This window comes from Globicephala melas, chromosome 20, assembly GCF_963455315.2.
Source record: "Globicephala melas chromosome 20, mGloMel1.2, whole genome shotgun sequence".
NCBI classification, from domain to species: Eukaryota; Metazoa; Chordata; class Mammalia; order Artiodactyla; family Delphinidae; genus Globicephala; species Globicephala melas.
The window spans coordinates 48,369,160-48,396,642 of NC_083333.1; the positions used below are offsets into that span (position 1 = coordinate 48,369,160).

General features: G+C 39.1%; 1 protein-coding gene across 1 annotated transcript in view; it reads left to right on the plus strand.

Moving 5' to 3' along the window:
• PPM1D (protein phosphatase, Mg2+/Mn2+ dependent 1D) overlaps positions 1–27,483 on the plus strand; it is a 53,267-nt gene that overhangs the window by 21,887 nt on the left and 3,897 nt on the right. Inside the window, exons 3-5 of the mRNA XM_030881833.2 lie at positions 6,477–6,601; positions 19,852–20,042; positions 26,081–26,323. Of these exons, the coding sequence (XP_030737693.1) occupies positions 6,477–6,601; positions 19,852–20,042; positions 26,081–26,323 (559 nt within the window). The remainder of the gene's footprint in view (positions 1–6,476; positions 6,602–19,851; positions 20,043–26,080; positions 26,324–27,483) is intronic.

Consider the following 27,483-nt stretch of genomic DNA (forward strand, 5'->3'; position numbering starts at 1 on the left):
CGGACTCTCAACCACTGTGCCACCAGGGAAGCCCCCTTCCTCCCTTCTTACTCCTGGCAACCACTGGTCTTTTTATTGTCTCCATAGTTTTGCCTTTTCCAAAGTGTCATATAGTTGGAATCCTATAGTATATAACCCCCATGCATGATTTTGAAACCTAGGTATTGGTCATTTATAAAGTATTGGTTAGCTGAGTTATGTAGATCATCCAAATATTGACACATTTTATTATACAATATAGCAAATCCTGTAACTGCTCAAAAAGTCCACTGTATACACATGGTCGTAGTATTATTATGAAAATAATTTTGAGGGCTTCCCTGGTGGCACAGTGGTTAAGAATCCTCCTGCCAATGCAGGGGACACAGGTTCAAGCCCTGATCTGGGAAGATCCCACATGCCGTGGAGCAAATAAGCCTGTGCACCACAACTACTGAGCCTGCGCTCTAGAGCCCATGTGCCACAACTACTGAAGCCCTCGTGCCTAGAGCCTGGGCTCTGCAGCAAGAGAAGCCACCGCAGTGAGAAATCTGCACACCAGAACGAAGAGTAGCCCCCGCTCGAGCACAGCAACAAAGACCCAGCACAGCCAAAAAATAAATAAATAAATAAAATTTAAAAAAAGAAAAAGAAAATAATTTTGATCTTGCAGACTCCCTGAAATGGTCTGGGGGACTCCCGGCATCCCTGAACCATATTTTGAGAACCACCTTTCTAGTATTTGTGTGGTTTCATCATTCACATTTTAAGCAGTCCCTCTTTTAAATTTTTCGTTAATTAATTAATTAAATATGGGGTGTCCGTATTGTATCTTTGTTGCTGGGCGTGGGCTTTCTCTACTTGCAGCAATCGAGGACTACTCTTCGTTGTGGTGCACGGGCTTTTCATTGCAATGGCTTCTCTTGTTGTGGAGCATGGGCTCTAGGCACACAGGCTTCAGTAGTTGTGGCACGTGGGCTCATTAGTTGTGGCACGTGGGCTCTAGAGCGCAGGCTCAGTAGTTGTGGTGCACAGGCTTAGTTGCTCCGTGGCGCATGGGATCTTCCCGGACCAGGGATTGAACCCATGTCCGCTGCATTGGTAGGTGGATTCTTAACCACTGTGCCACCAGGGAAGTCCCATCATTTACATTTTAATCTTATAGCTCTGGAATTATAAAATTAAAGCTGAGTAGTAGGGATATGTTAATATTTTTTTCTCATTGGCCATTGGTAGCCACTTGAACAACCATTCCTTACTGATTAAAAGGCTTACCAGGCATAAAACCCTTCTTCAATGGGAAGATGATCTTGAGTTTATCCTCTTCTAGCACTCTTTCTCTGGTTAAGATAAATATGGAATGTCAGCTCTGTTATAAGGCAACATTGCTTATTTTAGAATGACCCTTGAATGGAACTGCATCTGGATAGGAAAGATTTTGAATGGACCACAAATTTCTCTTGGGAAGCAGAGACCTTAGCTGCCATGTGTACATGCAGTTTGACTTGTGCAGGGACGAGCAAGTCATGGGCTGTTAAGATACTGATTCTTATGGCATACGAAGCTCACTTGTGGTGCCTAGAAATTGGCTCCTGGATTTCTGTAAGGATCACTGCTGAAGACAGCACGACTGAAGCAGCAGTGCTGGCATACTCTGTTTCCTGTCCTGTATGCTACAAAGTTAAATGAGCCTGGTTTCATGCTATAGTTTATTTGATCCTATGAGTGTGAAGGTCAGTATGTATCTGAGACCAATACTGATAGTTATGCAAATTGAGCTTTGCAATTATATATATTTGGGTCTTTTTCTGGGCTTTTTATTTTTATTTTTTTTGCGGTATGCAGGCCTCTCACTGCTGCGGCACCTCCCACTGAGGAGCACAGGTTCTGGACGCGCAGGCCCAGCAGCCATGGCCCACGGGCCCAGCCGCTCCGTGGCATGCAGGATCCTCCCAGAACGGGGCACGAACCCGCGTCCTCTGCATCGGCAGGCGGACTCTCAACCACTGTGCCACCAGGGAAGCCCCTGGGCTTTCTTTTTTTAATACTGTATATTCGTGCACCAGTACCATACTTATTTTATTTATTTTTATTTTAATAAATTTATTTATTTATTTTTGGCTGCGTTGGGTCTTCATTGCTGCTCGAACCCGTGTGCACTGCATTGGCAGGCGGATTCTTAACCACTGCACCACCAGGGAAGCCCATATTATTTTAAATTGAGGCTTTATTTTAATTTTTAATATTGGTAGGCCTGACTCCTCTCATTAGTCTTTAAAAAAATGCTTTTCTTGACTGTTCTTTATTTTTCACTATGAATATTAAAATTATTTTTATTTTAATAACTTCTTTTAGAGTTTATTTTTTTGTCCTGTTACTTAAAATAGCATCTGGATAGTTGGACAGATGCTGTTTGCCATTTGAAAGCAGGTGTCTTTTTGCACAAATTGAACTTTTTTTTTTTATTTTTAAAATAAATAAATATTTATTTATTTATTTATTGTTGGCTGTGTTGGGTCTTCGTTGCTGTGTGCGGGCTTTCTCTAGTTGCGGTGAGCGGGGGCTACGCTTCGTTGCCGAGCGCAGACTTCTCATTGTGGTGGCTTCTCTTGTTGTGGAGCACGGGCTCTGGGCACGCAGGCTTCAGTAGTTGTGGCACGTGGGCTCATTAGTTGTGGCTCGTGGGCTCTAGAGCACAGGCTCAGTAGCTGTGGCACACGGGCTTAGTTGCTCCACAGCATGTGGGATCTTCCTGGACCAGGGCTTGAACCCATGTCCCCTGCATTGGCAGGCGGATTCTTAACCACTGTGCCACCAGGGAAGTCCCTCAACTGTTTTATTGTAAGCTATTTACTCCTTTCCCTCTGTCCTCACCCTGGGCAACTGGCCAGTGCTCTGTTTTTCCAGCCTTCTGTTGCTGCTCAGTCAGCCTTTTGCATATCAGGCTGATCCTTTGTGTATGCCATTAGTCATGCAGGACAACAGCAGGAAGTGCAATAAAAGCAGCATCTTTTGCAACATTTCTTTGATTTTTTGATTCTGGATTTAAAACTTTGTTTTAGCCAGTGCCCTTATTTTGTCATTTGTTTCTGAGAAACACAGAGACCATAATATCTTTGAATATTAAGTATCTAGAGAGCTCCTAGGAGAGTTATGTTGGAAGCAATTTGCGTAGGTACTGTAATTACTTAAGTATTAAGCCTTACTTTTTAGGGAGCTGGTTTAGGAAAGAACAATAGGGCATAAGGTGTTAGGAAGGCAGAATGTTGGTGTCTCTTCTCCTGGAACTCTTATGTTTCACAGATTCTTGTGAATTGTAGATTCAATGTTTACTCTCCTGTTTGCTTTTTGAGGATCAGCATTGAAGAAAGCATAAAATAACAAGAGTGATGGCCTTCGATACTCTTACTATGACCAAGAACAATGTTGCTTTCAGTATTACAAATTAAACTTAATTCCCAAAAGGGCTAGTAAATGAACACCTCTCTTGAATTTCTCTTCTAGGTTAATGTTGACAAAGTTTTCTGCTCATCCTGTACTTGCTGCATTCCCCCCTGTTCTGTCCAGTATAGTAGCCACTAACCACATATAACTGTTTGAATTTAAATATAAATTAATTAAATTAAAAATTGAGTTCCTCATTTGCACTAATCACATTGACAGTGTTCAGTTGGTGGACATGGCTAGTGCCTGCTGTATCAGACTGTGCCTAGTGAACATTTCCATCACTGCAGGAAGTTTCATGAGACAGAGCTGCTCAAATCTCCTGGCCTGCCCTTGTCTCATGAGCTTGTTTTCTACTTAAAGATGATTGAGGCTGTTCTCCTTCTGTCATATTCATGTTTTTCTGGGCTCAGAGGAAGATTTTTTTTCTCATTTATGAAGGTTTATGCCTTTATTTTGGTTCTCTTAGAACTTGTGTTCCATTTGTTATCTCTTCTCCCTAGTGTCTTCATTCCTTTGAAGTTAGAGCAGAAATAGAAAAGCCACAAATGGAGGTTAACTTGGAGGCTGCTGCTGAGGTCTACAGCATTTCATACTGACATTCCTGTGGAGATGGTCACCACTATCTGTCCTGTCTTCAGCTTTCCATATCTTGAAGCCAGTTTAGTTTCAGTGTTCATCAGGTTTACGGGGACAGAGTCATACTACTCACAGTCAACATAGTAAGCTATTAAGAGACTCATGTATACATCAGGATGTCATAGTACTCATTAATAATGAGAACAGTAACTGACAAGAAGACCACATATTATTGTCAGCTGGCCTGCCATAGATGAAATGAAATTTCAGATTATAATCAGAGGGTTTCAGTGTGCACGTGTGACCTTAGTGTGAAGACTTAATTCAGTTATCTTAATGTCATCTATCTTTGAGAGTTCAGAATCCACTTGTGTCTTATGCATGTATCTGTCAGGTGAACCTAATATCAGGCAGGCTAATACTGTTTCTTGGGAATGCTCTTTGCCACTCTTCCCCTCACCTTTTTAAAGCCTTCCAGGGGAACATTTTTCTTCTGTTTATTTATTTTTTAAAATTCCAGGCAGATTATGATTAAATTGATTTAAGGGCCAGTTTCCCATTTCAGTCGTTCAGGCATAGGTTGAGAGACCATCTCTGTTGAGTTTTATTACTTTTTTGCTGCAATATTTGACTATATCTCAATGTTTTAGGCACCCTGGAGTGTACTGACTTCTTGTGTATTAATTACAGATTTCTGTTGCTCCAACACCAAATTTCTAGGCGGGTTTTCTTGTTGTGTAACCCCCAAATCTATATTTCTACAGCTGATCTGTTTCCAAAGTCTAGTCTCACTTCTAAATATAAAAATATCTAAATACATAGGTACTTCTATTGAGAAATTTATTATTAATTCCTCAGATCAAAAATATTAAAATTGAAGTTCTATTTTCAATACCCCTAAATCCTTCAAAAAGTATACAGCCTTTTCAATTTCTTTTATCATTATGTAATCCCTCTTCAATTTTAACCACTTCTTCCTCCCCTCAGTTTTTTTAGTTATCAAATTTTCTTGCTTTTTTAGAGTCATATACTATAATGTTGATTGCAGCACCATTTACAATAGCCAGGACATGGAAGCAACCTAAGTGTCCATCAACAGCTGAATGAATAAAGAAGATGTGGCACATATATACAATGGAATATTACTGAGCCATAAAAAGAAATGAAATTGAGTTATTTGTAGTGAGGTGGATGAACCTAGAGTCTGTTGTACAGAGTGGAGTAAGTCAGAAAGAGAAAAACAAATACTGTATGCTAACACATATATATGGAATCTAAAAAAAAAAAAAAAAGGTTCTGAAGAACCTAGGGGCAGGACAGGAATAAAGACGCAGACATAGGACTTCCCTGATGGCGCAGTGGTTAAGAATCCGCCTGCCAATGCAGGAGACACGGGTTCGATCCCTGGTCTGGGAAGATCCCACATGCTGTGGTGCAGCTAAGCCCATGTGCCACAACTACTGAGACTGTGCTCTAGAGCCCACGAGCCACAACTACTGAACCCTGCATGCCTAGAGCCCGTGCTCCACAACAGGAGAGGCCACCGCAATGAGAAGCCTGCTCACCACAATGAAGGGTGGCCCCCTCTCGCTGCAACTAGAGAAAGCCCGTGCACAGCAACAAAAACCCAACACAGCCCAAAATAAATAAATACATAAATAAATTTATTTATTTTTAAAAAGGAGAAAAGACGCAGACGTAGCGAATGGACTTGAGGACACGGGGAGGGGGAAGGGTAACCTGGAACGAAGTGAGAGAGTAGCATGGATATATATATACTACCAAATGTAAAATAGATAGCTAGTGGGAAGCAGCTGCATAGCACAGGGAGGTCAGCTCGGTGCTTTGTGACCACCTAGAGGGGTGGGATAGGGAGGGTGGGAGGGAGACGCAAGAGGGAGAGGATATGGGGGTATATGTAAACATATAGCTGATTCACTTTGTTATACAGCAGAAACTAATACAACATTGTAAAGCAATTATACTCCAATAAAGATGTTTTAAAAAAATCCAAAAGAAACACAAAATGAATATCGTGGCAGAAATTAACTAAGACCACTGAATCCCACTGAAATGGATTTGAAAAGGAAAAAATGTATTATGTCCTATTGCAGTAGTCTATTTCTGTGTATTTCCATTTGTGTGTGTGTGTGTGTGTGTGTGTGTGCCTGTCATTGGATCTTAAAAAAAAATTATCTTGCTTTTTTACATACATGATATCTACTCATTTCTATTCCCATTGCTTCCATTCCATTCTGTCTAGCCTACCTCAATAACCTCCAAATTTTCATCTTAATCTACCCTATTTTGTCTTTGCCTTCTGAACAGGAGCTTTGGTTTATGCATCTTTGTATCTGAAACAGATAAGTCATTATTTTGCAATAATCTGATTTTATTAGCTATTTAACACGTTAAACTACTTTAGTTGTTATATTTTAATCATTTAGAGTATTTATGTGAACTCTATTTTTTAGCGTGATGAACAAGTCTGGGGTGAATCGTGTAGTTTGGAAACGACCTCGGCTCACTCACAGTGGACCTGTGAGAAGGAGCACAGTCATTGACCAGATTCCATTTCTGGCAGTAGCAAGAGCACTTGGTAAGTAGGACTTAATATTTCGTGAAATCATCTTGGATTTTCTATAATATATGGTGGTAAAATAAAAGAGAAGACTGAGAATTAAACCCTCATTTGGCACGTAATGAAGGTATAAATATGACATTATAGTAAATGATTGAAAACCTAATTATAGTAAATGATTGAAAACCTAATTAAAGTATGGGTTTCAGTGCCAATTGCTCTTTGATCATGAGTTATGTTCAATGTTTTGCTAGTTCCCATTTATTTCTAGGGAAGTAAATGTATGCCTAGGCTTGATGTTAGCCTTAAAACTATTTCTAAATGTCCTTCCCTACTTCAGCCCTTCATATTTCTCTTCAGAGCCTTCAAAGCTCTTTTTTTTCATTAGCTAGCAAAGTAAATTGTACATGACAAAATAAACATGCTTATTTTCTGTTCTACCTGGTTTTGAAAGGAAGGCTAGAGGATTATAGCTATAGAAATACCTTACCTTGGATGTACTAATTAAATTTTCTTCTAAGGAAAATTTCTTTTAGAAAACACCACTTTTTCCCTTCTCTCCTTCTTCCTCTAACAGATACTTGAGAACTGACTTGGTGCCAGGCACTGCCTTAGGCTTTGGAGAGATTATACAGATAGACTCTGCCCTCAGGGAGCAAGACTAAGTAGTTGGGGAGATGGGCAATAAAGAAGGAAACTTGTCCTGAAAGTAATATAACATTGCAAGTCAATTCTACTTTAGTTTTTTAAAAAGTAAGCTTGTAAATGAAATAATTACAGGTTAGGAAATATGAAAGTCCTATGATAAAGAATAATTTAGAAGGTAAAAGCTATTTTAGATAGTGTGATGGAAATGATCCTTTTAGGAAGTGTTATTTTATCTGAGATTTGATGGCTGAGAAGGAGTTATTCTTGTGAAGAGCCTGTTGAATATTCTAGGCATGGTTCCTGAATTGGGAAACAGCGTGGCCTGTTGTAGGAATTATCAAAAGGCAGGAGTTAAGGAGGCAAACATGAGCCACAGATGTTTTCATTCTAGTCTAAGGGCACTGGGAAACATTGAAGGATATTAAGCTAAGGACTAACATTATCTGATTTGCATTTTTAAAAGATCATGCTACCTATCATGTTACTATCTTTGTTCATCTTTGGTGATCATATACATATAGTCCCAATATTCATGGAGCCTATAATCTAATGGGGAGAATAGATAATAAACAAGTGAGAAAATTATTTTAAAAAGCATTATAAAGGAATTAAACAGTATGATATGCCACTGATTGGTGGGAGGGATAGTGGGTAGCAGAGGAGGGCTACTTTGGAGAGGATGATTAAGGAACATTCTTTTATTTATTTATTTTTTAATAAATTTATTTATTTTTGACTCCGTTGGGTCTTCATTGCTGTGCGTGGGCTTTCTCTAGTTGCGGTGAGCGGGGGCTACTCTTCGTTGCGGTGCGCAGGCTTCTTATTGCGGTGGCTCCTCTTGTTGCGGAGCACGGGCTCTAGGCGCGTGGGCTTCAGTAGTTGTGGCACTCAGGCTCAGTAGTTGTGTCTCACGGGCTCTGGAACGCAGGCTTAGTAGTTGTGGCACACAGGCTTAGTTGCTCTGCGGCATGCGGGATCTTCCCAGACCAGGGCTTGAACCCGTGTCCCAGCATTGGCAGGCAGATTCTTAACCACTGTGCCATCAGGGAAGCCCAAGGAACATTCTTTTAAAAAGTGATATTTTGAGTGAGTAAGACCTAAAAGGAGGAGAAGGGGCCAAGTCAAAGCAAAGCCATAGCACTTGCAAAGGCTGTTAGGCAATTAGTGGACATTTGATTTTGGAGGGATGGTGGTGCGGGTTGTGTAGCATATATTCTTTTTTCCTACTGAATAATGCCCTGACTTCCTTTTGGGAAACTGTATCTCCCCTACTATGTGCAGTTTTAGTTTAGACATTCCTATTCAGGGTCCTTTTATAAAACATAAAAGGTCAGGCATATGGCACCAGCTAGATCAGTTAGATTCCCTGTTCCATGATTTTGAGTTGTGAATCTAGAAAGGATAAACATTAAAAACCAAAAACGTGGTTGGAATGAATTCATCCTAGTGATACTGACCTCCTTTGGCAGTGCTCATTGATGTGGTTGGGTTTTCCTGCCTAGTTGTTTGGAATTGCCCTGTCTCCTTGCCTGGTTCTCCAGCTTCTTGTCTACTGTGTGAGCTACTTGATTTTCTTCTGAGTTGCCTTTTTGGCCTAGGTTAACCTGAGCTGGAAATTGTTGTTTGTTAGCAATGAATCCTAATGCAGAAAGGAAAGGACTTGCTGTCTTTAAGGACCAAGAATGAAGCCAGTGTGAGAGAGAGGAGGTAGAGATGTAAGATGAAGGCGGGGATGAGGACACTTGCCTGATTAAGAGGGTGGCGCAGCTAAGGTAAGGAGTTTGGTGAAGACATTACCAGTGGTAGGCAAAAACTAAATCCTGCAAGGCTTTCTAGACCATGATAAGGAATTTTATTTTAAATGCTTTTGGGAAGGGATTGAAGAATAGGAGAGGAAGTAGGCCATAGTGGTTAAGAGGTAGCCTTTGAAGCCAAAATTCCTAGTTTCCAATCCCAGTGCTGTTATTTACTGTACAAACTTGGGCAAATTACTTAATATATTGTGGCACAGTTTTTTCAGCTGTAAAGTGGGGCCTGCTTCATACTGTCATGAGTATTGGGTAACTTAGCACGTGTAAAGTGCTTAAAATAGTGCCTGGCACATAGTAAGTGCTCTGTAAATGTTAGTTGTTTTTATTACTGTTGTGTACTGAAGTAGGGCAGAGACATGATCCAGTATGTTTTTAAAGGATCATTTTAGCTGATCCAGCTTGTTTTTAAAAGATCACAATGGCTAAAATTATAGGGTAATAAAATTGGAGGCCAGGGTCCCATTTAGGGACCTGTAGCAGTATTCTAAGCACTTTACATATTTTACAGATTTTTGTCTGCGTTTCCCAAGCCATTCATTCATAGTATACATGTGATATAATTGATCCTTCAATTGTTAGCAAGGAGAAAAAGGGGGCAAGGTGGATGACAGATAGTCAGCTGCTATTGACACTTCAGGTAGATGGTAAATTTCCAGTTAACTGTTGCCATTTGTAACATTAGTGAGCTTAGGAGGAAGGCATGGGAGGCAAGGAATTAATATTACTAAAGAAATAGAGGGAATTTTTGTGGGGAACTCAACACGGACTGAGGGCAAGGTCTTACTCCAGGTTCAAAAGTAAGGTGAACCTTCAGTTTAGAAAGTAGATGCCAATTTATTTTGTATATGTTAAGTGTGTGCGCGCCAAGCATTTCAAGTAAGCCTTGAAACCCTTAAGTGATTGTGGAGAGGAAGAGAAGGAACAGGTGATGGAGTGGCAAAAAGAGCAGAAAAACCAACTGGTTTTCCTGTTTCAGACATTCCTACTTAGTTCAGATATAGCTCTGGAGTAATTCAGACAAGAAGTAATTCAACCTGCTTGAATATCTTCAGTAATCTTTCCTTAATGTTTCAAAGTAGAAATTCTTGTATTATTAGACAATTCTGTGAGTTAAAAATCTGCTTCCATGAAGCTTTCAGACAGGGCAGTGTACTTCCTTTTCTTTTTGCATAATGACAGTCATTTACCTATTCAGAATTGGCTAGCATGTTTCTCTAGGCTAATTTCAGACCCTTCATTATTCTTGTCGTATTCCTCTAGATGTTTCCTTCAATAAACGTGATTTGGGAATTGAGGACACTGCAAGATGTGGTCTGACCAGTTTGAAGTACAATGGAAATATTTAGTTCCTGCTACCTGAACATTGTACTTCTAATAATGGAGTCCAAGAATCCTGTCATTAGCTTTTTGTAATCTTAACACATTAGTTGGCTTATTAAGCTCAGATCTCTAGATATTTCTCTTATGAACTGCTACCAGGTCAAGTTTCTCTTTTATGTACTCTGTTGGTTTTTATTGGGATGGTGTAAGGGTGGGGAAATGGAGACTGAATAATAGCATTAGATGAGTTGTTGGTGAAATGTATTTATCAATACAAAAGGTACTGATTAATAGATTGGTGTGTATTTAGAGAGAGAGATCTTGATTGATGTGATGCTGTTTTTCTTCTTAGCTTAGTTTCAACATTTGTTAACTACCTAGAGAAAGAAATAATGTGCGTGGTCCTCGATTTTGTATATTATACAAATATTCAAAAATACTTAGGCAGCAAGATATTAGCATTGTTTAACTACTTTTAGTTGCCAGAGAGAAAAAATAGTAATTAGAGAGTAGAGAAATCAGACACTTTGACTGGGTGATGACAGTTACCATCACTAATGAGGAATAGTTGGACATTGTATGCCTCCAGATGTGTGGTACACATATCCCCTATGTAGTACCCTGGTCAAAAATGCATAGCCTCAATCTAGATAAAGGAGGTTAAAGAAATGTTACAAGTAAAGAAAAAAAGAAGAAGAAAAGAAATGTTACAAGTATATGCTATTCCTGATCCTAGGCTGGATCCTATAAAGGATATTATTAGGCCATCTGATAATTCAGAATATGGATGGTAGATGGTATATTAGGTAAATATTATATTAATATAAATTTATGAAGCTGATAACTGCAGTGTCCTTATTCTTAGAAAATACACTTTGAAGTATTTAGGGATAAAGGACCATTATTTAAAATATTTTTTATATATACACACAGAATCTTTTTTTTTTTTTTTCCGGTACACGGGCCTCTCACTGTTGTGGCCTCTCCCGTTGTGGAGCACAGGCTCCGGATGCACAGGGTCAGCGGCCATGGCTCATGGGCCCAGCCGCTCTGTGGCATGTGGGATCTTCCCAGACCGGGGCACGAACCCGTGTCCCCTGCATCGGCAGGTGGACTCTCAACCACTGCGCCACCAGGGAAGCCCCAGAATCTTTATATATATGTAGATTGAAAACAAGCGAATGGGGCAAAATGTCAACAATAGATGAATCTGAGTAAAGATCGGTGTTCTTTGTCATAGTTTTATTTTTATAGCTTTATACATTTGAAATGATCTCCAGATGAAATGTTTTTAAAAATAGGCTGGCAGGGACTTCCCTGGTGGCGCAGTGGTTAAGAATCCGCCTGTGAATGCAGGGGACAGGGGTTCGATCCCTGGTCTGGGAAGATCCCACATGCCGCGGAGCAACTAAGCCCGTGAGCCACAACTACTGAGCCCGCATGCCACAACTACTGAAGCCCACGTGCCTACAGCCCATGCTCAGCAACAAAAGAAGCCACCGCAAAGAGAAGCCTGCGCACCAGAACAAAGAGTAGCCCCCACTTGCCACAACTAGAGAAAGCCCGTGCACAGCAACAAAGATCCAATGCAGCCAAAAAAGAAATAAACTTAAAAAAAAATGGATAAAACCACATACAGAGTCCCCACTTCTTTGTGATTGTTTATTCATTCACCAAATATTTATTAAATGCCTGCTGTGTGCCAGGTATTGCTCTAGGTTCTGAGGATTCTGCAATGGACAGGTGAAAATTCCTGGACCCATGGAACTTACTTTCTAGTGAGGGGAAACAGATGATAAACTAAAATAAATAAGTAGAATATATATTGTGGTATATAGTAAAAAGTGCTAATGTGAAAAATAAAGCAGGAAACGTTGTGGGGGTGGGAGTGTAATTTTCAATGGGATTGTCAGGGGACTTCCGTAGTGGCACAGTGGTTAAGAATCCACCTGCCAATGCAGGGGACACGGGTTTGAGCCCTGGTCCGAGAAGATCCCACATGCCGTGGAGCAACTAAGCCTGTGCGCCACAACTACTGAGCCTGCGCTCTAGAGCCCACGAGCCACAACTACTGAAGCCCGTTGGCCTAGAGCCCATGCTCTGCAACAAGAGAAGCCACCACAATGAGAAGCCTGTGCACTGCAACGAAGAGTAGACCCCTCTCTCTGCAATTAGAGAAAGCCCACAAGAAGCAATGAAGACCCAACACAACCAAAAATAAAACAAACAAATAAATAAATGGGATGGTCAGAGGAGGTCTGAAAAGATGACATTTGAGTGAAGAGATGAGGCATCAAGGTCTGTGGGTGTTTGGGGCAAGATATTAGGCAGAAGGAACAACAAATATAAAGTGTCCTTTTTATGTTTTTTTTTTTTAACTGAGCAGCTTGAAAGGTGGAGTTGCCATTAACTGATGTAGCAAAGACCAGAGTATATGTAGCAGGGGGAGGTCAGTTCAATTTTGGACAACTTACCTTCAAGGTGCTAATCAGACATTAAAGTGGTGATATCCATTGGGCTTCTGGTTATGAAAATTGACTAGGTGAGGGCCAGGCTAGAGATATCAGTCTGTGGCTGAATCAAGGGATTGAGTGTAGGTAAAAAAGGGGGGAAAAAAGAAAAGGGAAGGGTCCAGTGACTGAGCCCTGAGATACTGTCACTGTTAAGAGGTGGGGGCATGAATGGAAGAACAGGGAAAACAAGACTGAGAAAGAGCCACAGGTAAAATACAAGAAGGTTCAGGAGAGTGTCCTGAAAGCTAAGAGAAGAAACTGTTTCAAGAAGGTATTTTGTTATATGTCAGTTATACCTCAATTAAAAAAAAAATTTCAAATACTGTTGATAGTTCAGGTAAAGGAAAGACTGAGAAGTGACCTTTGGGTTTTACAATGTGAAAGTCATTGGTGACCTTGACAAAGTAGCTTTTGGTGGATATTGAGACCACAATCGTGACTGGAGTTGGTTCAAGAAAGAGTGAGAAGGGGAAATTTTGATATAGCAAGTTTTAGACACTCTTCCTAGGTTGGGAAGGAAGAGATGGGGCTTTAGCTGGAGTAGAAAGAATAGCGTCAAGAGAGGGTTTGCTACTGTTATTTTTAAAAGGGAAGAAATAATAACAGTTGATGGGAAAGATCGTCTAGACCAGGGAAAACTCCATGTAGGAGATAAAATACAATTGCTATAGTTATTTCCTATGACAATTATATTATTGTAACATAATTTTGTAAACAAATGTATGGAAATAAATGAATATTTTCATATAAAAAGACGTGGGAGAGATGGTTTTGTTTTAGTAATGGAAAAAAATTGCTTCTACTTTTTCTCTTGATTTTATTTTTCTATCACATATTTTCTCAAATATCTTTTTTATTTTTTTAAACTTTATTGAGATATAACTGACATACAGCACTGTATATAAGTTTAAGGCGTACAGCATTTAAAAGAGAATATCCTTTAGATTTGAACATTTAAGCTGAAAGAAATGCTTTGTCATATTACTTTTCCTGTCTTTATTTTGGCACTTGGGGGGAAAAAAGTTAACTATTTAAGTTCTAGCTTTCTTTTTTTTTTTTTTTTTTTTTGTGGTACGCGGGCCTCTCACTGCTGTGGCCTCTCCCACTGCGGAGCACAGGCTCCGGACGCGCAGGCTCAGTGGCCATGGCTCACGGGCCCGGACGCTCTGCGGCATGTGGGACCTTCCGGGACTGAGGCACGAACCTGCGTCCCCTGCAGCGGTAGGAGGACTCTCAACCACTGCGCCACCGGGGAAGCCCTCTAGCTTTCTTTTTAAGTTTAACTTGTTGCATGGTAATTCTTATTGGCCCATAGTAAATTAAATTATAGAATTTAGCACCACTCTTATGGTTAATAGTCATTTTTCTTCCAGTTTTTTGGGAAAGAGAGAAGTTTGCTTATCAAAATTTGTACTGATGATGATCAAAATTACCTGAGTGCAAATGTAGCAAAGGTGTCTCCTAGTGGCTGTCCGATGGAATTGCATGTGAGTCTTGCAATTCATTTATTCATTGAACAGATATTTGAGTGCAGTATGTGCCAAGCACAGGGTCTTTGCCCTCATGGAAGCTTACAGTTTAGAGAGGGGAGAGGCATTCATCAAATGATCACAAAAAGAACTGAAACATTACAACTCTTAACTATTTGTATATCTGTTAGTGGGAACTTAAAATGGGAGTAGTTTACCTAACCGGAGAGGCCAGAGAAGTGATGTTTGAGCTGAGGTCTTAAGAATTACTAAAAGTTAATAGAAGAAGAAAATGTGTTCTAGGCATAGGAACTGCATTTGTGAACAGCTCTGTGATAGGAGGAGGCATGGTGAATATAAGGGACTCTGATGAAGGGTAGGTGGAACAAAGATATGGGAACAAGAGGCATAGATAAAGTCAGAAAATACTGCATTTTTATAGGCTGTGGTTAAGAGTTATGCAAGAGTAAACTATTGCAGAGTTGGGGTGGGAAACATAACTAGGTAGGGGTGTGTGTGTGTGTTTTAATTATGGCAAAATACATATAACAAAATTTACCATCTTAACCATTTTAAGTATACAGTTCAGTGGTATTAAGTACGTTTCCATTGTTGTGCAACCATCACCACCGTCAATCTTAAATTTGTGTTTTAAAGAGATGATTTTGGTTGCAGTTTTGAGGATGGATTAGGTGAGGCAAAAGTTGCTGGGAAGCTCTCCACGGGAAGCCACTCACAGAGCTGGAGGGGGGTGGGGGAGGAATGTTGAAATTCCCTAGGATAAGGACCACTAGGTGTCCTGCACATTGCTGGCTGCAGTATGCCCCAGCAGCAAGCAGAGAACATACTGAAACCAGAAGAAAGGCCTCTTTCTCATCTGGTATCACTCCAGTGCCCCTATTGAAAACAAAAGGGAAATGGCTATTGAGCAGGCAACCAACCTCTGCCACAATGTTCAAGGCCCCTCCCTTTAATATATAGAGGAATGACATTCCTGTGATCCTATAATGGTGTACAAACACTAGGCCAATAATAAAATACTTAGTTCAATTCTGATTCTTACTCATTTGATCTCAGGTAAAGCCATGTAGATTACCTGAACTGGCAAAATAAGGGAACTGGCTCTATCTTCTGTTCCTAAATCTAGCTATGAATACAGATCATATGGTGAGTTCATTAAAAATTCAAATTCTAGGGACTTTTACCGGCAAATATAAAGCAACTTGAGCATCAAAACGATAACAGGAATAAGTTATAGTATAATGAGGAAAAAAAGAATCCCTAAGTCCATACTGGTACAAAAAGATTATAAAGAGGTAGAGAGAACAATGGAAAGTTCTTCTTTAGAGAAGACAACTAATAAATGTAGTTAGTGTCCTAATTCTATCATCAGTTTACAACCGTGACAATAGCACTTGATTCGTGCAAGAATCATTAATGAATGCTAAAATGTGGCATATTTTGGTGAGGAATAGGATATTTCACACAATCTCAAACTATCACTGTATAGATTACTTAGGGCATCTTTACAGTGCTGGTAGGCAGCACTTTAACTGAATGATCAGGCTTGGCATTGCCAATAATAGGACAGACTGACATTTTGTGCCTCCTAATGTGACATACTAAGAAGGCTATGACTTCAGCATTGTAGTATTCTGGCCAAAAAAAAAGTTTAACCTGAACACAAACCCTTATATCTAGCCTGCGGACACGAGGAAGCAGTCAGACAAATCCAAATTGAGGGTCACTCTGCAGACAACTGGCCTGGACTCTTTTGACAATTGTCTGTCAGTGTCATGAATGACAAAAACAAATCACAAAACCTAGAGAATTGTTCTGGGTTAAAAACAACTAAAAAATATGACAACTGAATGTAATGAATGATCCCTGAGTGGATCCTGGATATTAAAAAAACATTATTGTGGGAATTCCCTGGTGATCCAGGGGTTAGGACTTGGCACTTTCACTGAGGGGGCCTGGGTTCGGTCCCTGTTGGGGGAATTAAGATCCTGAAAGCCACGTGGTGCGGCCAAAATAAAAAAGGCATTATTGGGATAACTGGGGAAATTTGAACATAGATTTTATATTACACAATACTGGATCAACATGAAATTTTCTGACTGTGGCTACATAGGAGAATATCCTTATGCTCAGGAGATTAAATAGGAGATACATGTTATTGGGTTGGGAGATATAATATTGTTAAGATGGCATTTCTCCCTGAAGTAATCTATAGGTTCAGTGCAATCGCATTCAAAACCCAGAATCTGGGGGGACTTCCCTCCTGGTCCAGTGGGTAAGACTCCACGCTCCCAAAGAGGGGGCTGAGGTTTGATCCCTGGTCTGGGAACTAGATGCTGCATGCATGCTGCAACTAAGCATTTGCATGCCGCAACTAAGAGTCCACGTGCCGCCACTAAGAAGTCCTCATGCCACAACTGAAGATCCCTCATGTTGCAACAAAGACCCAGTGCAGCCTAAATAAATAAGGTAATAATAATATTATTATTTTTTTAAATATATTTTTTAAATTTTTGCCTGCGTCAGGTCTTAGTCATGGGATTTTTGTTGCAGCATGTGGGATCTTTCGTTGCGGCACACAGGCTCCTTGTTGTGGCGCACGGGCTTCTCTCTAGTTGTGGCTCACGTGCTCAGTAGTTGTGGTGCATGGGCTTAGTTGCCCCACAGCATGTGGGATGTTAGTCCCCTGACCAGGGATCAAACCCGTGTCCCCTGCATTGGAAGGCGATTCTTAACACTGGAACACCAGGGAAGTTCCAGTAAATATTATGAAAAACAAAAAATAGAGTTTGGGAATTCCCTGACGGTCCAGGGGTTAGGACTCCATGCTTCCACTGCAGGGGGGCACAGGTTCACAGGGAATTAAGATCCCCCATGCCACGTGGCCCAGCCAAAAACTAAAAATAAACAAATAATTAATTTAAAAAACAGTTTCAGAAATTTAAGTTAGGAGAAATGCGCCTTTCTTCTGGAAATGTATTGAGGTTTAGTGAGAAAGAAAAAAGAGATTGGCAACATATTGGGGGCTAGTGATTTCGGAGTTGCGAGCTTGAGAGGACAATTTTGTGGAAGGAGTATACATATATATTGGGTATATATCCGTAGACATCTCTAGAAGGATACATAAGGACAATAGTTGTTCCCTAAGTGGAGAACCAGAAAGGACATGAATGGGAAAGGAGATTTTTGTATCTTTTGGTTTTCGTGCCATGTGAAATAAACAAGTAACTTATTTTAAAATATTTTCAAATTTATAACAATATTAATGTTAGTTTATATATGAGAAATTGTGACCCTTCTTTGAGGTCATATAGTTTGCATTAGATTCAAAATTGGAATTTCTTTTTTAACCTAGATTTTAAGTTTAGACATATTAAGGATTCTGCTTTATATGAATTTATGTTTTTACTTGGAGTGGCAATATTAATTTCAAATATTGGGGGGCAAATTGCTTTTGAAAGCTTTTAGCATCACATATGAACCCTGTAATTGCTATCTTAAAATTTATCTTAACTGTTTCCATCCATGTTCATTTTTATAGTTTCATCAACCAGAGAGTTTTGTTTTACTGGTATAAAGAAATAAATGTGTCTTTGTGAGGTGACCTGGATTATAATTAGCTTTTAGTGGTCATATGTGTTCTCTTTTGTTACTCTGAAGGATGAATTGCCCCTTTCAAGAGGCTGGTTTAGCAGTGAATTTTGCTATTTCAGAGTAGAGTAATTGATTTGAATTATTCTTTCCTTGGACTCTGAGCATATTTGGATTGGCCAGTATTTCTGATGAGAGGTATGATGACGTTTAAATAAGGAAGGGAGAGGACAAAGAGCTTCCTCTTGTTTAGCAAAAGTCAGACCTGCTTAACAGCGGCAAAAACAATTTATCCTCTTGTCTGAAAACCTTTTGCTCTTAATTAGGTCTTTCCCTAAAGTATTTCACAACAAATAAAAGAGGCGGAAATTAATGTTTTCTCCTTCTTGTCTCCTCCTTCCTGTTTTTGGACGCAGAAGAGTTTATATTGTCCTACTTATTTATCTTATGTATCACAAGAGTAGATGGTTTCTATAAATTTTTTTTTCTATTTCAGTTTTATTGATCTTTTAGATGACCTGAGTCAACTAAAGCTTCTTTTATGTTGAACATTTTGAGGTGTACATCTAATGCGTCTAAAAAGCAGAAGTGTTAGGCATTGTTTTATGTGGAGCTAATCAAGAAGGAAGATAATTATTTAAGAATCTTCTTTTACTGGCTCACTGAAAGGGTGAACTATTGATCTCCAAAGGCTAGTCATTGATCTCCAAAGGCTAGGTAGGTTAAAAGCATAAAAATGCTCATTTTTATCTCTGGAATTTTCTTCCAAGTGACTGGCACCCATCCTTTCAGTTTTGATGTAGGTATTTTCTTGACCTAGGGGGTTAACAGGAGGTTTTCAGTTAGCCACTAGGACTCTTATTTGTAGAGCAACGTCTCCACATTTTATCTTTTTTTACAGTTATCTTAGTTAATCTTGGCCCTTCGCTCTTCCCCATACATTTTATTTTTTTCTACTTTTAAATATATTTTTTAAAATTTTTATTGGAGTATAGTTGATTTACAATGTTGTGTTAGTTTCTGCTGTACAGCGAAGTGAATCAGTTATACATATATCCACTCTTTTTTAGATTCTTTTCTCACGTAGGTCATTACAGAGTATTGAGTAGAGTTCCCTGTGCTGTATATAGAGTAGATCCTTCCTATACGTTTTAGAATCAGCTTGTCAGATTCTACAAAAGTCCTTTTGGGATTTTGGATGGAATTACATTGACATTATAGGTTATTTTTGGAAGAATTAACATCTTCATAATGTTAACTCTTCCTATCTTCGATTATAGTTTATTTCCCCACTTATTTAGATAGTCTTTGGAATCTAATTGTATAATCTTGTCCATAAAAGATTTGCACACCTTTTATTAAATTTCGCAGTACCTGATATTTGGTTCACTGTTATAAATGGAATTGTTTAAAATTTTACATTTTCCATTTCTTGCTATTATATAGAGATACAGCTGACTTTTATATATTGGGTTTGTATTTAACAACCTTGCTAAGTGTTCCTGTTCTGATAATTTATCTAACTTCTTTTTGGTTTCCCATGTAGAAATAAAATTATCTTCAAGTAATGATAGTTTTATTTTCTCCTTTCCAATTCACATATATCATTTATTTTTATTATCTTACTGTGTTGAGAAGAATCCCTCATATAGAATTAGAAGAGAAGTGGTGATAGAAGGCATACTTTTATCAGGTTCATAAGGGAGTTACCTTTTCAAATTTCTAGTTTGCTAAGAAGTCTTTTTTATTTTAAATCATGAATGGATTTTGAATGTTATCAAATGCTTTTCTGCATCTGTTGAGATGAACATGTAGATTTTCTTCTTTAATCTGTTGATATGATACTACTAGCTTGCAAATAATACTTCTTGCTTTTTCTGCCTCCTGCTCCCCAGGTGATTTGTGGAGCTATGATTTCTTCAGTGGTGAGTTTGTGGTGTCACCTGAACCAGACACAAGTGTCCACACTCTTGATCCCCAGAAGCACAAGTATATTATCTTGGGGAGTGATGGTCTTTGGAATATGATTCCACCTCAAGATGCCATCTCAATGTGCCAGGACCAAGAGGAGAAAAAATACTTGATGGTGAGAAATAACTCAATTCGATATTATTATCTACACATTGTTCTGGTACTTTTGTCAGGGGTCTTGAATATAAACTAAGGATGTTCACCTTGAGTAGATTTTTGCATTTGCCCTGGCTGTAGAAGAAAGTAAAATATAGATTTCTGAAGCTTATTAGGAGAACAAGACAGGAAATAGATGAATGAAACTAGATAACAAAACATACAGCCACTGACTTCATTATGAGCAGCCCTTGACTTCCTGGCCTATGGAACCCTCACTGATCCTTCTTTTTATAAATTGAGATATAATTCACATTCCATAAAATTTACCTTTTTAAAGTATTCAGGTCAGTGTTTCTTAGGGTATTCTCAAAGTTATGTAACTCTCACCACTAATTCCAGAACATTTCATCACTGCCCCCAACAAACCCCATAACCATTAGCAGTCATTCACTATCACCCCTGTTCCCTGGCAACCACTAATTTTTTTTGTCTCTATGTATTTGCCTGTTTTGCATACTGCGTATAAATGAGATCATACAATATGTGGCCTTTTGTGTCTGACTTCTTTCACTTAAGCATAATGTTTTCAAGCTTCATTCATGTTGCTTGTATCAGTACTTTATTCCTTTTTATGACCGAATAATTTTCCATTGATGGATATATAACATTTTATTTATCCATCCATTCATCAGTCAGTGGGTACTTTAGTTGTTTCCACTTTTTGGCTATTTTGAATGATGCTGCTGTTAACATTCATGTACAAGTTTTTGTGTGGACATGTTTTCAGATCTCTCAAGTATCTACCTAGGAGTGGAATTCCTGGGTCATGTGGTAACTCTATGCCACCTATATTGTTTTAGTCAATTGCAAACCTAGAAACAACCATCAATGAGAAAATTCTTTTCTTTCCTTCCTGGCTTGCTTAAAAGTTGATCTTCATTCTGAGCAATGACAAAGTAAGGAGATTTGGAAAGTGCAATGTTATTGAAGGCAAGGAAAGAGAGTGTTTTGGAGTAGTAGCCAGCAATGTCAAATTCTACAAAGAAGTAGAGGCAGATGGATGAAAACAGGGTATTGGGTTTTACATTTAGGATCTTTTATTATTAGTGACCTTCAAGGATGAAGAGTTTCGGTTGAAGTGATGAGGGCATTAGCTAGCAGACTGGAGTGATGATGAAACAGTACTTTGTGAGCCTAGGAAATAGATGTAGTGAGTGTTAAGGAAGACAAGGGAATGTGCCATTGTTAGCTTGAAAAGATAGTGAGGGTCTTGAAAGCAGTTTTATAGTCTTACAAGAAAGATTGACAGAACAAGAGAAATAAGGGATGTTGATGGAATGAAGGTCCAGAGCACATCGAAGTAACTGGAATCAATGGCTCCTTGGAAAAGATTATCTTTTTCTAAGATGGGAGGAATGGTAAAGCTATATTTTGGGGTGATAAGGAGGCAACATGAAAGAACTTGTATTAAATTGCCTCCATTCATTCCCTCAACTAACATGTTAGGCACTAGGTACAAAGGAAGCAAAGGTGAATAGAATATGGTCCTTGCTTAGCATTTACCATATTATTACAAATAGGATATATAGCTAGCTATCAGTACCATTTGATTGTGAGTTGTTTAAAGATAAGAGTCATGTATCTATTCAATTTTACAAACTTGGGGCTAGCATGATGCATTTGGTCAGTGATGTCAGATATAAAAGAAAGATTAAATAAAATAAAGACTATTTTGTCTATTGGAGTTTGTTTGTTTGTTTGCTACGCCGGCTTGCGGGATCTTAGCTCCCCTACCAGGGATCAAACCTGGGCCCTTGGCAGTGAAAGCGCGGACTCCTAACTACTGTACTGCCAGGGAATTTCCATGTCTATTGGATTTAGAATTCTTTAATGATGAGAGAGGAAGAGAGAAACATTTCAGTGGCATGATGAAGCCAAAAGCCAGTTTTATTGGGTTGGGAGAACCTAAGTGTCATAAACACCTAAGTGTTTTTAGAATGAGTATTGAAGGAAGCATTCATCTAACAATATTTATAACAAGTGTTGAGAACTGAGAGGGAGAAGATAGGAAACTTATGAGGACTGCCTAAGGAAGTTTCATGGATGAGAGTGGTATTTGAGCAGGTCTTAAAGGTGGAGTTGAATTTACCAGGTAAAGAGATGAAGCGAGGAGAGTGAAGCTTTCCAGGCAAAGGAATAGAATGTGTAAAGTCAGAGGGAAGAGACAAGTACAGCACATTCAGATTTCACAAGTAACTTGATGTGATTCGAAGACAGGAGGCAAAAAGGTTTTGAATGGTCTGTTATGAAGTTAAGTCTTAATAGTCAGGTAGTGGAAAGTATTGAAAAGCTGCATTTTAGATACGCATTTTAGAAAGCATACTCGTGGCAGGGTGGAATAGAGGGCAGATGATAATGGATGTGAGAATTCTATTTATTAGGAGGTGTAGGAAAAACATCTTGCCCCTTACTAAATTAAACTGATGCAAAGTTGGCAATGAAAGAGAATGGGTGTCAGCAGTGAGTGATTAGTGAAGAATCCCTGAGAGAAGGTGAATTTTCATGAATGGAATCATATTTATAAGGTCTGTCTCTGTGTCTCTTCACATGTTGATTCCTATTGACAGTATCTGATTTGATTTTAGTTTTATTAATTAATTAATTAATGGCTCCCTTGGGTCTTTGTTGCTGCACGCGGGCTTTCTCTAGTTGCAGTGAGCGGGGGCTACTCTTCATTGTGGTGCATGGGCTTCTCATTGCGGTGGCTTCTCTTGTTGCAGAGCATGGGCTCTAGGCATGAGGGTTTCAGTAGTTGTGGCATGCGGGCTCAGTAGTTGTGTCTCGTGGGCTCTAGAGCTCAGGCTCAGGAGTTGTGGCACATGGGCTTAGTTGCTCCACGGCATGTGGGATCTTCCCAGACCAGGGCTCAAACCCGTGTCCCCTGCATTGACAGGAGGATTCTTAACCACTGCACCACCAGGGAAGTCCTGATTTTAATTTTATTTATTTATTTATTTGTTTGTTTGTTTATGGCTGTGTTGGGTCTTCATTTCTGTGCAAGGGCTTTCTCCAGTTGCGGCAAGTAGGGGCCACTCTTCATCGCGGTGCGCGGGCCTCTCACTATCGCGGCCTCTCTTGTTGCGGAGCGCAGGCTCCAGACGCGCAGGCTCGGTAGTTGTGGCTCACGGGCTTAGTTGCTACGCGGCATGTGGGATCTTCCCAGACCAGGGCTCGAACCCGTGTCCCCTGCATTGGCAGGCAGATTCTCAACCACTTGACCACTAGGGAAGTCCCCTGATTTTAATTTTTAAAAAAATATTTATTTATTTGGCTGTACCCGGTCTAGTTGTGGCTTGTGGGATCTAGTTCCCTGACCAGGGATAGAACCCTGGCCCCCTGCATTGGGAGTGCAGAGTCTTAACCACTGGACCACAAGGGAAGTCCCTGACTTGATTTTTATTAATGGATCTATTAGGCTTCCTCTTTGGAAGCTGCTGTTATGTTCCAAATGAAAATTTTTGCAAGCTTGAGCTAAAGCAGCAATGGATTAAAAAAAAAAAAGAAAGAAAAAGAAAACATATGCACATACAAGCCAAAAAGAAATATGGGACTCCCCTGGTGGGGCAGTGGTTAAGAGTCCGTCTGTCAATGCAGGGAACACGGGTTAGAGCCCTGGTCCCAGAAGATCCCACATGCCGTGGAGCAACTAAGCCCGTGCACCACAACTACTGAGCCTGAGCTCTAGAGCCTGTGAGCCACAATTATTAACCCCTGTGCCACAACTACTGAAGCCCGCGCACCTATAACCGGTGCTCCACAACAAAAGAAGCCACCGCAACGAAGAGTAGCCCCCGCTCGCTGCAACTAGAGGATGCCCGCACGCAGCAATGAAGACCCAACACAGTTATAAATAAATAAGTAAGTAAGTAAGTAAATAGAAATGTAGATGTTAAAAAAAATACATAAGTGGTAGAACTGACAGAACTTGGGTTTTAAGGAGGGAGAATATTATGACACCCCAACTTCTTAGTGGTGGCTGGAAGCCGTTATCAAGAAGAAACACATTATTTTGTGGGGAGGGAGGGATAATTCATATAGGCATGTTGAACAGGACATGCCTTTGGTTCATCTAGATAGATATTTTCAGTAGGCAGTTACTGAAAGGCAATGCCTGGAAATGCTAATTTCAGTGTTAACGGGAGTTAAAGTTGTGACAATTTATGACATCACCTAGTGAGACAGTAGGGTGGAAGAAAAGGACACAGTGTTAAGGGCGGCCCAAATCAACAGAATCCGTGGGCTGAGGGAAAATGCAAGTAAGGTAGTAGAAATGGCTTATGTAGATTTCTTTTTTACGGAGCTTTGCTGGGAGGGAAACAGGCACACTGAAAAAGGGAAAGGTAAAGGAGTCCTTCAGTGAGTTCTCAGTGAGCTAGTATTTGGAGAGTGGTGCAGCACGTACACTGGGGAATGTAATAGATTCATGGATTACAGATTAATGCTGCCTTTCATCAATTGTGAAGTGCATATTTTTTCATATTAGAAAGGGGGGAACAAAGCAATGTTTAAAAACATCTTTACAAAGTGGTACTTTTCTTGCGAATGCAAGGATGGCTTAATATTAAGATTTTAAAGGAGCTGAGAGGAGTTTTTTGCAGTTTGCCATCATTAATGTGTTGGAATACTGTAATATGACCAAGATCAGACAATCCCAAATAAAAATGATTCCCTGTTTCCCAAGGAAAGAATGAAAAAAGCCCAGTTCTTTATCCGGTTTCAATATATAAACTTGAGGCATATAGCTGACAGTTAAATGACATATACGTTATATATTTTTTTAATAAAGTGCTTATAGTATGGTAGTACATTATATATTATTACATAGTATACATTATAGTACATTAATATTTTGTACTTACAATACATTAATATATGCATTTTTTAAATTAGGGTATAGTTGCTTTACAATGTTGTGTTAGTTTCTGCTGTACAGTGAAGTGAGTCAGCTATATGCATACATATATCCCCTCCCTCTTGGACCTCCCTCCCACCCGCCAATCCTGTCCATCTAGGTCACTACAGAGCACCGAGCTGAGCTCCCTGTGACATTAATATATTTTATTACATTACATAAAATAACATATTAATTAAAATTTTTTTCCCCTTATAGTTCATGACACATTTCTTTTTCAAACATTTCCACTCATTTTCATTATTCAGTTATTTCTAGAGGTATTTTTTAAGATAAGTAATTCTTTTCTGGAGCACATCATTTTCTTTTCTGTTCTTTGAAACTTAGCAGTTATTAAATCCATGTATGATGCTGTAAGTTTTATTCCAAGCCACATTTATTTGTATAACACAAGTTCATTTAATTTTTTTTTGTTTTTTTACTCTGTTTGTATGTATTTGATCTCTATACTATAACCACTCATTGTATTGCTTTTTTCTTCATAGGAGTGACATTAGCCATTTATATATCTATAAATGGCTATGTGTGTATATATATGTCAATATATATACATATATCTATGTATGTATATATATATGTCAATATGTATACATATATTTAATGACCACTTTTATTTCCTTGTCTCTGAATTTTGTTCATATCCTTTGACAGTTTTTATGTTGGGATTGTCTTTGATTTGCAGAAGCTCTTATTTTAGGAGGAAATTGGCCCTTTGCAATGAGTATTTTTGCCATGTGTGATTATTTCATTTGTGAATTGTTTATCTATTATAACTTGATATTTACTTCCCCTTTTTAGATAACTTCTGTATAACTTTTCCTGAGTAAGTTTACAATGAAGACCAAGTTTGCTACCAAAAAGATAAAAATACAGGTGAAACTTAACCACAGGATAAGACCTTGTCTTATTATTTTTTTAATTCAGAGCAATACTGTTTTAGCATAGTTATGGGGTTTGTGGATAAAGTTTGAAATTTTAATTGTTTATGTAGGCCATGTTGAACACGTGATTTTTCACTTGATACAGGTGTAGTGGCAGCAAGGTCTGAGTTGTTATCTTCCTTCTTATTCTTTTAAAAACAGGGTGAGCATGGACAGTCTTGTGCCAAAATGCTTGTGAATCGAGCTCTAGGCCGCTGGAGGCAGCGTATGCTTCGAGCAGATAATACTAGTGCCATAGTAATCTGCATCTCTCCAGGAGCGGGCACTCAGGGAGATTTCACCAATGAAGACGAGCTCTATCTGAACCTGACTGATAGCCCTTCCTATAATAGTCAAGAAACCTGCGTGATGACTTCTTCTCCGTGTTCTACACCACCAGTCAAGGTACACAGTTCTCTAGAATTTAAGTTGTAATAGAATTTCTCTGTTAGTATTACCTGAAAACAGTTTTCAGATTCTTTATATAATAGAATTTCAGATTTGAGCTACCGTCAAGAAAGTGATAGATCTTTGCCATGTAACTTATTGTCAGTAGGCCATCTACACATAGGTACTATACTGAATGCCAGCTGTATGTAGAGCACCTAATAGAAAAGTGATTAGATATGGCCCCTGAAGAATATTAACAATATTAATATTTGGAACTTATTGACTCCCTTCTGATAGTATGAAAGTTTGTAAGCATTTTTTATGATGCACTTCCATATGTGGTATTTCATTTGAACCTCATAACCCTGAAAGCTAAATAGTGCAGATGTTATTCCATTTTATAGATAATATAACTGAGATATTGAGCAGTTTGAATAAGATCATACAGAATCAAGACTGAACTGGACCTTAGGATATAAGACTTTAGAACTGGTTGTCTATTAACATGGATAAAAAACATCATTCCTATTTCTTATCCATGTTAATATTGAATGAATTTAAGATGTGCTGTGAAATAAACAAGTTTAAATGCTACTGTATTTCCCTTTTTCTGATTTCATCCCAATTTTTTCCTGCTAATAATTAGTAATATGGATAACTGTTTTGATATACCTGGCCTTCTGAGAACGTGCTTTCAGAAGAATGACCAATAAAATGGGAAACACAGTGGAATTTTTTTTTTTTTTTTTTTGCGGTACGCGGGCCTCTCACTGCTGTGGCCTCTCCCATTGCGGAGCACAGGCTCCGGACGCGCAAGCTCAGCGGCCATGGCTTACAAGTCCAGCCGCTCCGTGGCATGTGAGATCTTCCCGGACTGGGGCACGAACCCGTGTCCCCTGCATCGGCAGGCGGACTCTCAACCACTGCGCCACCAGGGAAGCCCCCACAGTGGAATTTTATGTCATGTATTCAGGCAGTTTTTTAAGATGTTCAAAGCTACACAGTACAAAGAATTTATTTAATTTTGGGTATTGTGATCCTATATGGAGTACTTGGAAGTTTACTATTACCACTTTCCTATCTTTTACTTCACTATATATATGGCAACTTAATTTTCCTTACATGGACTCTTCATTTAGAAATTGACAAATTAATATTTTATGCTTATTTTCTTA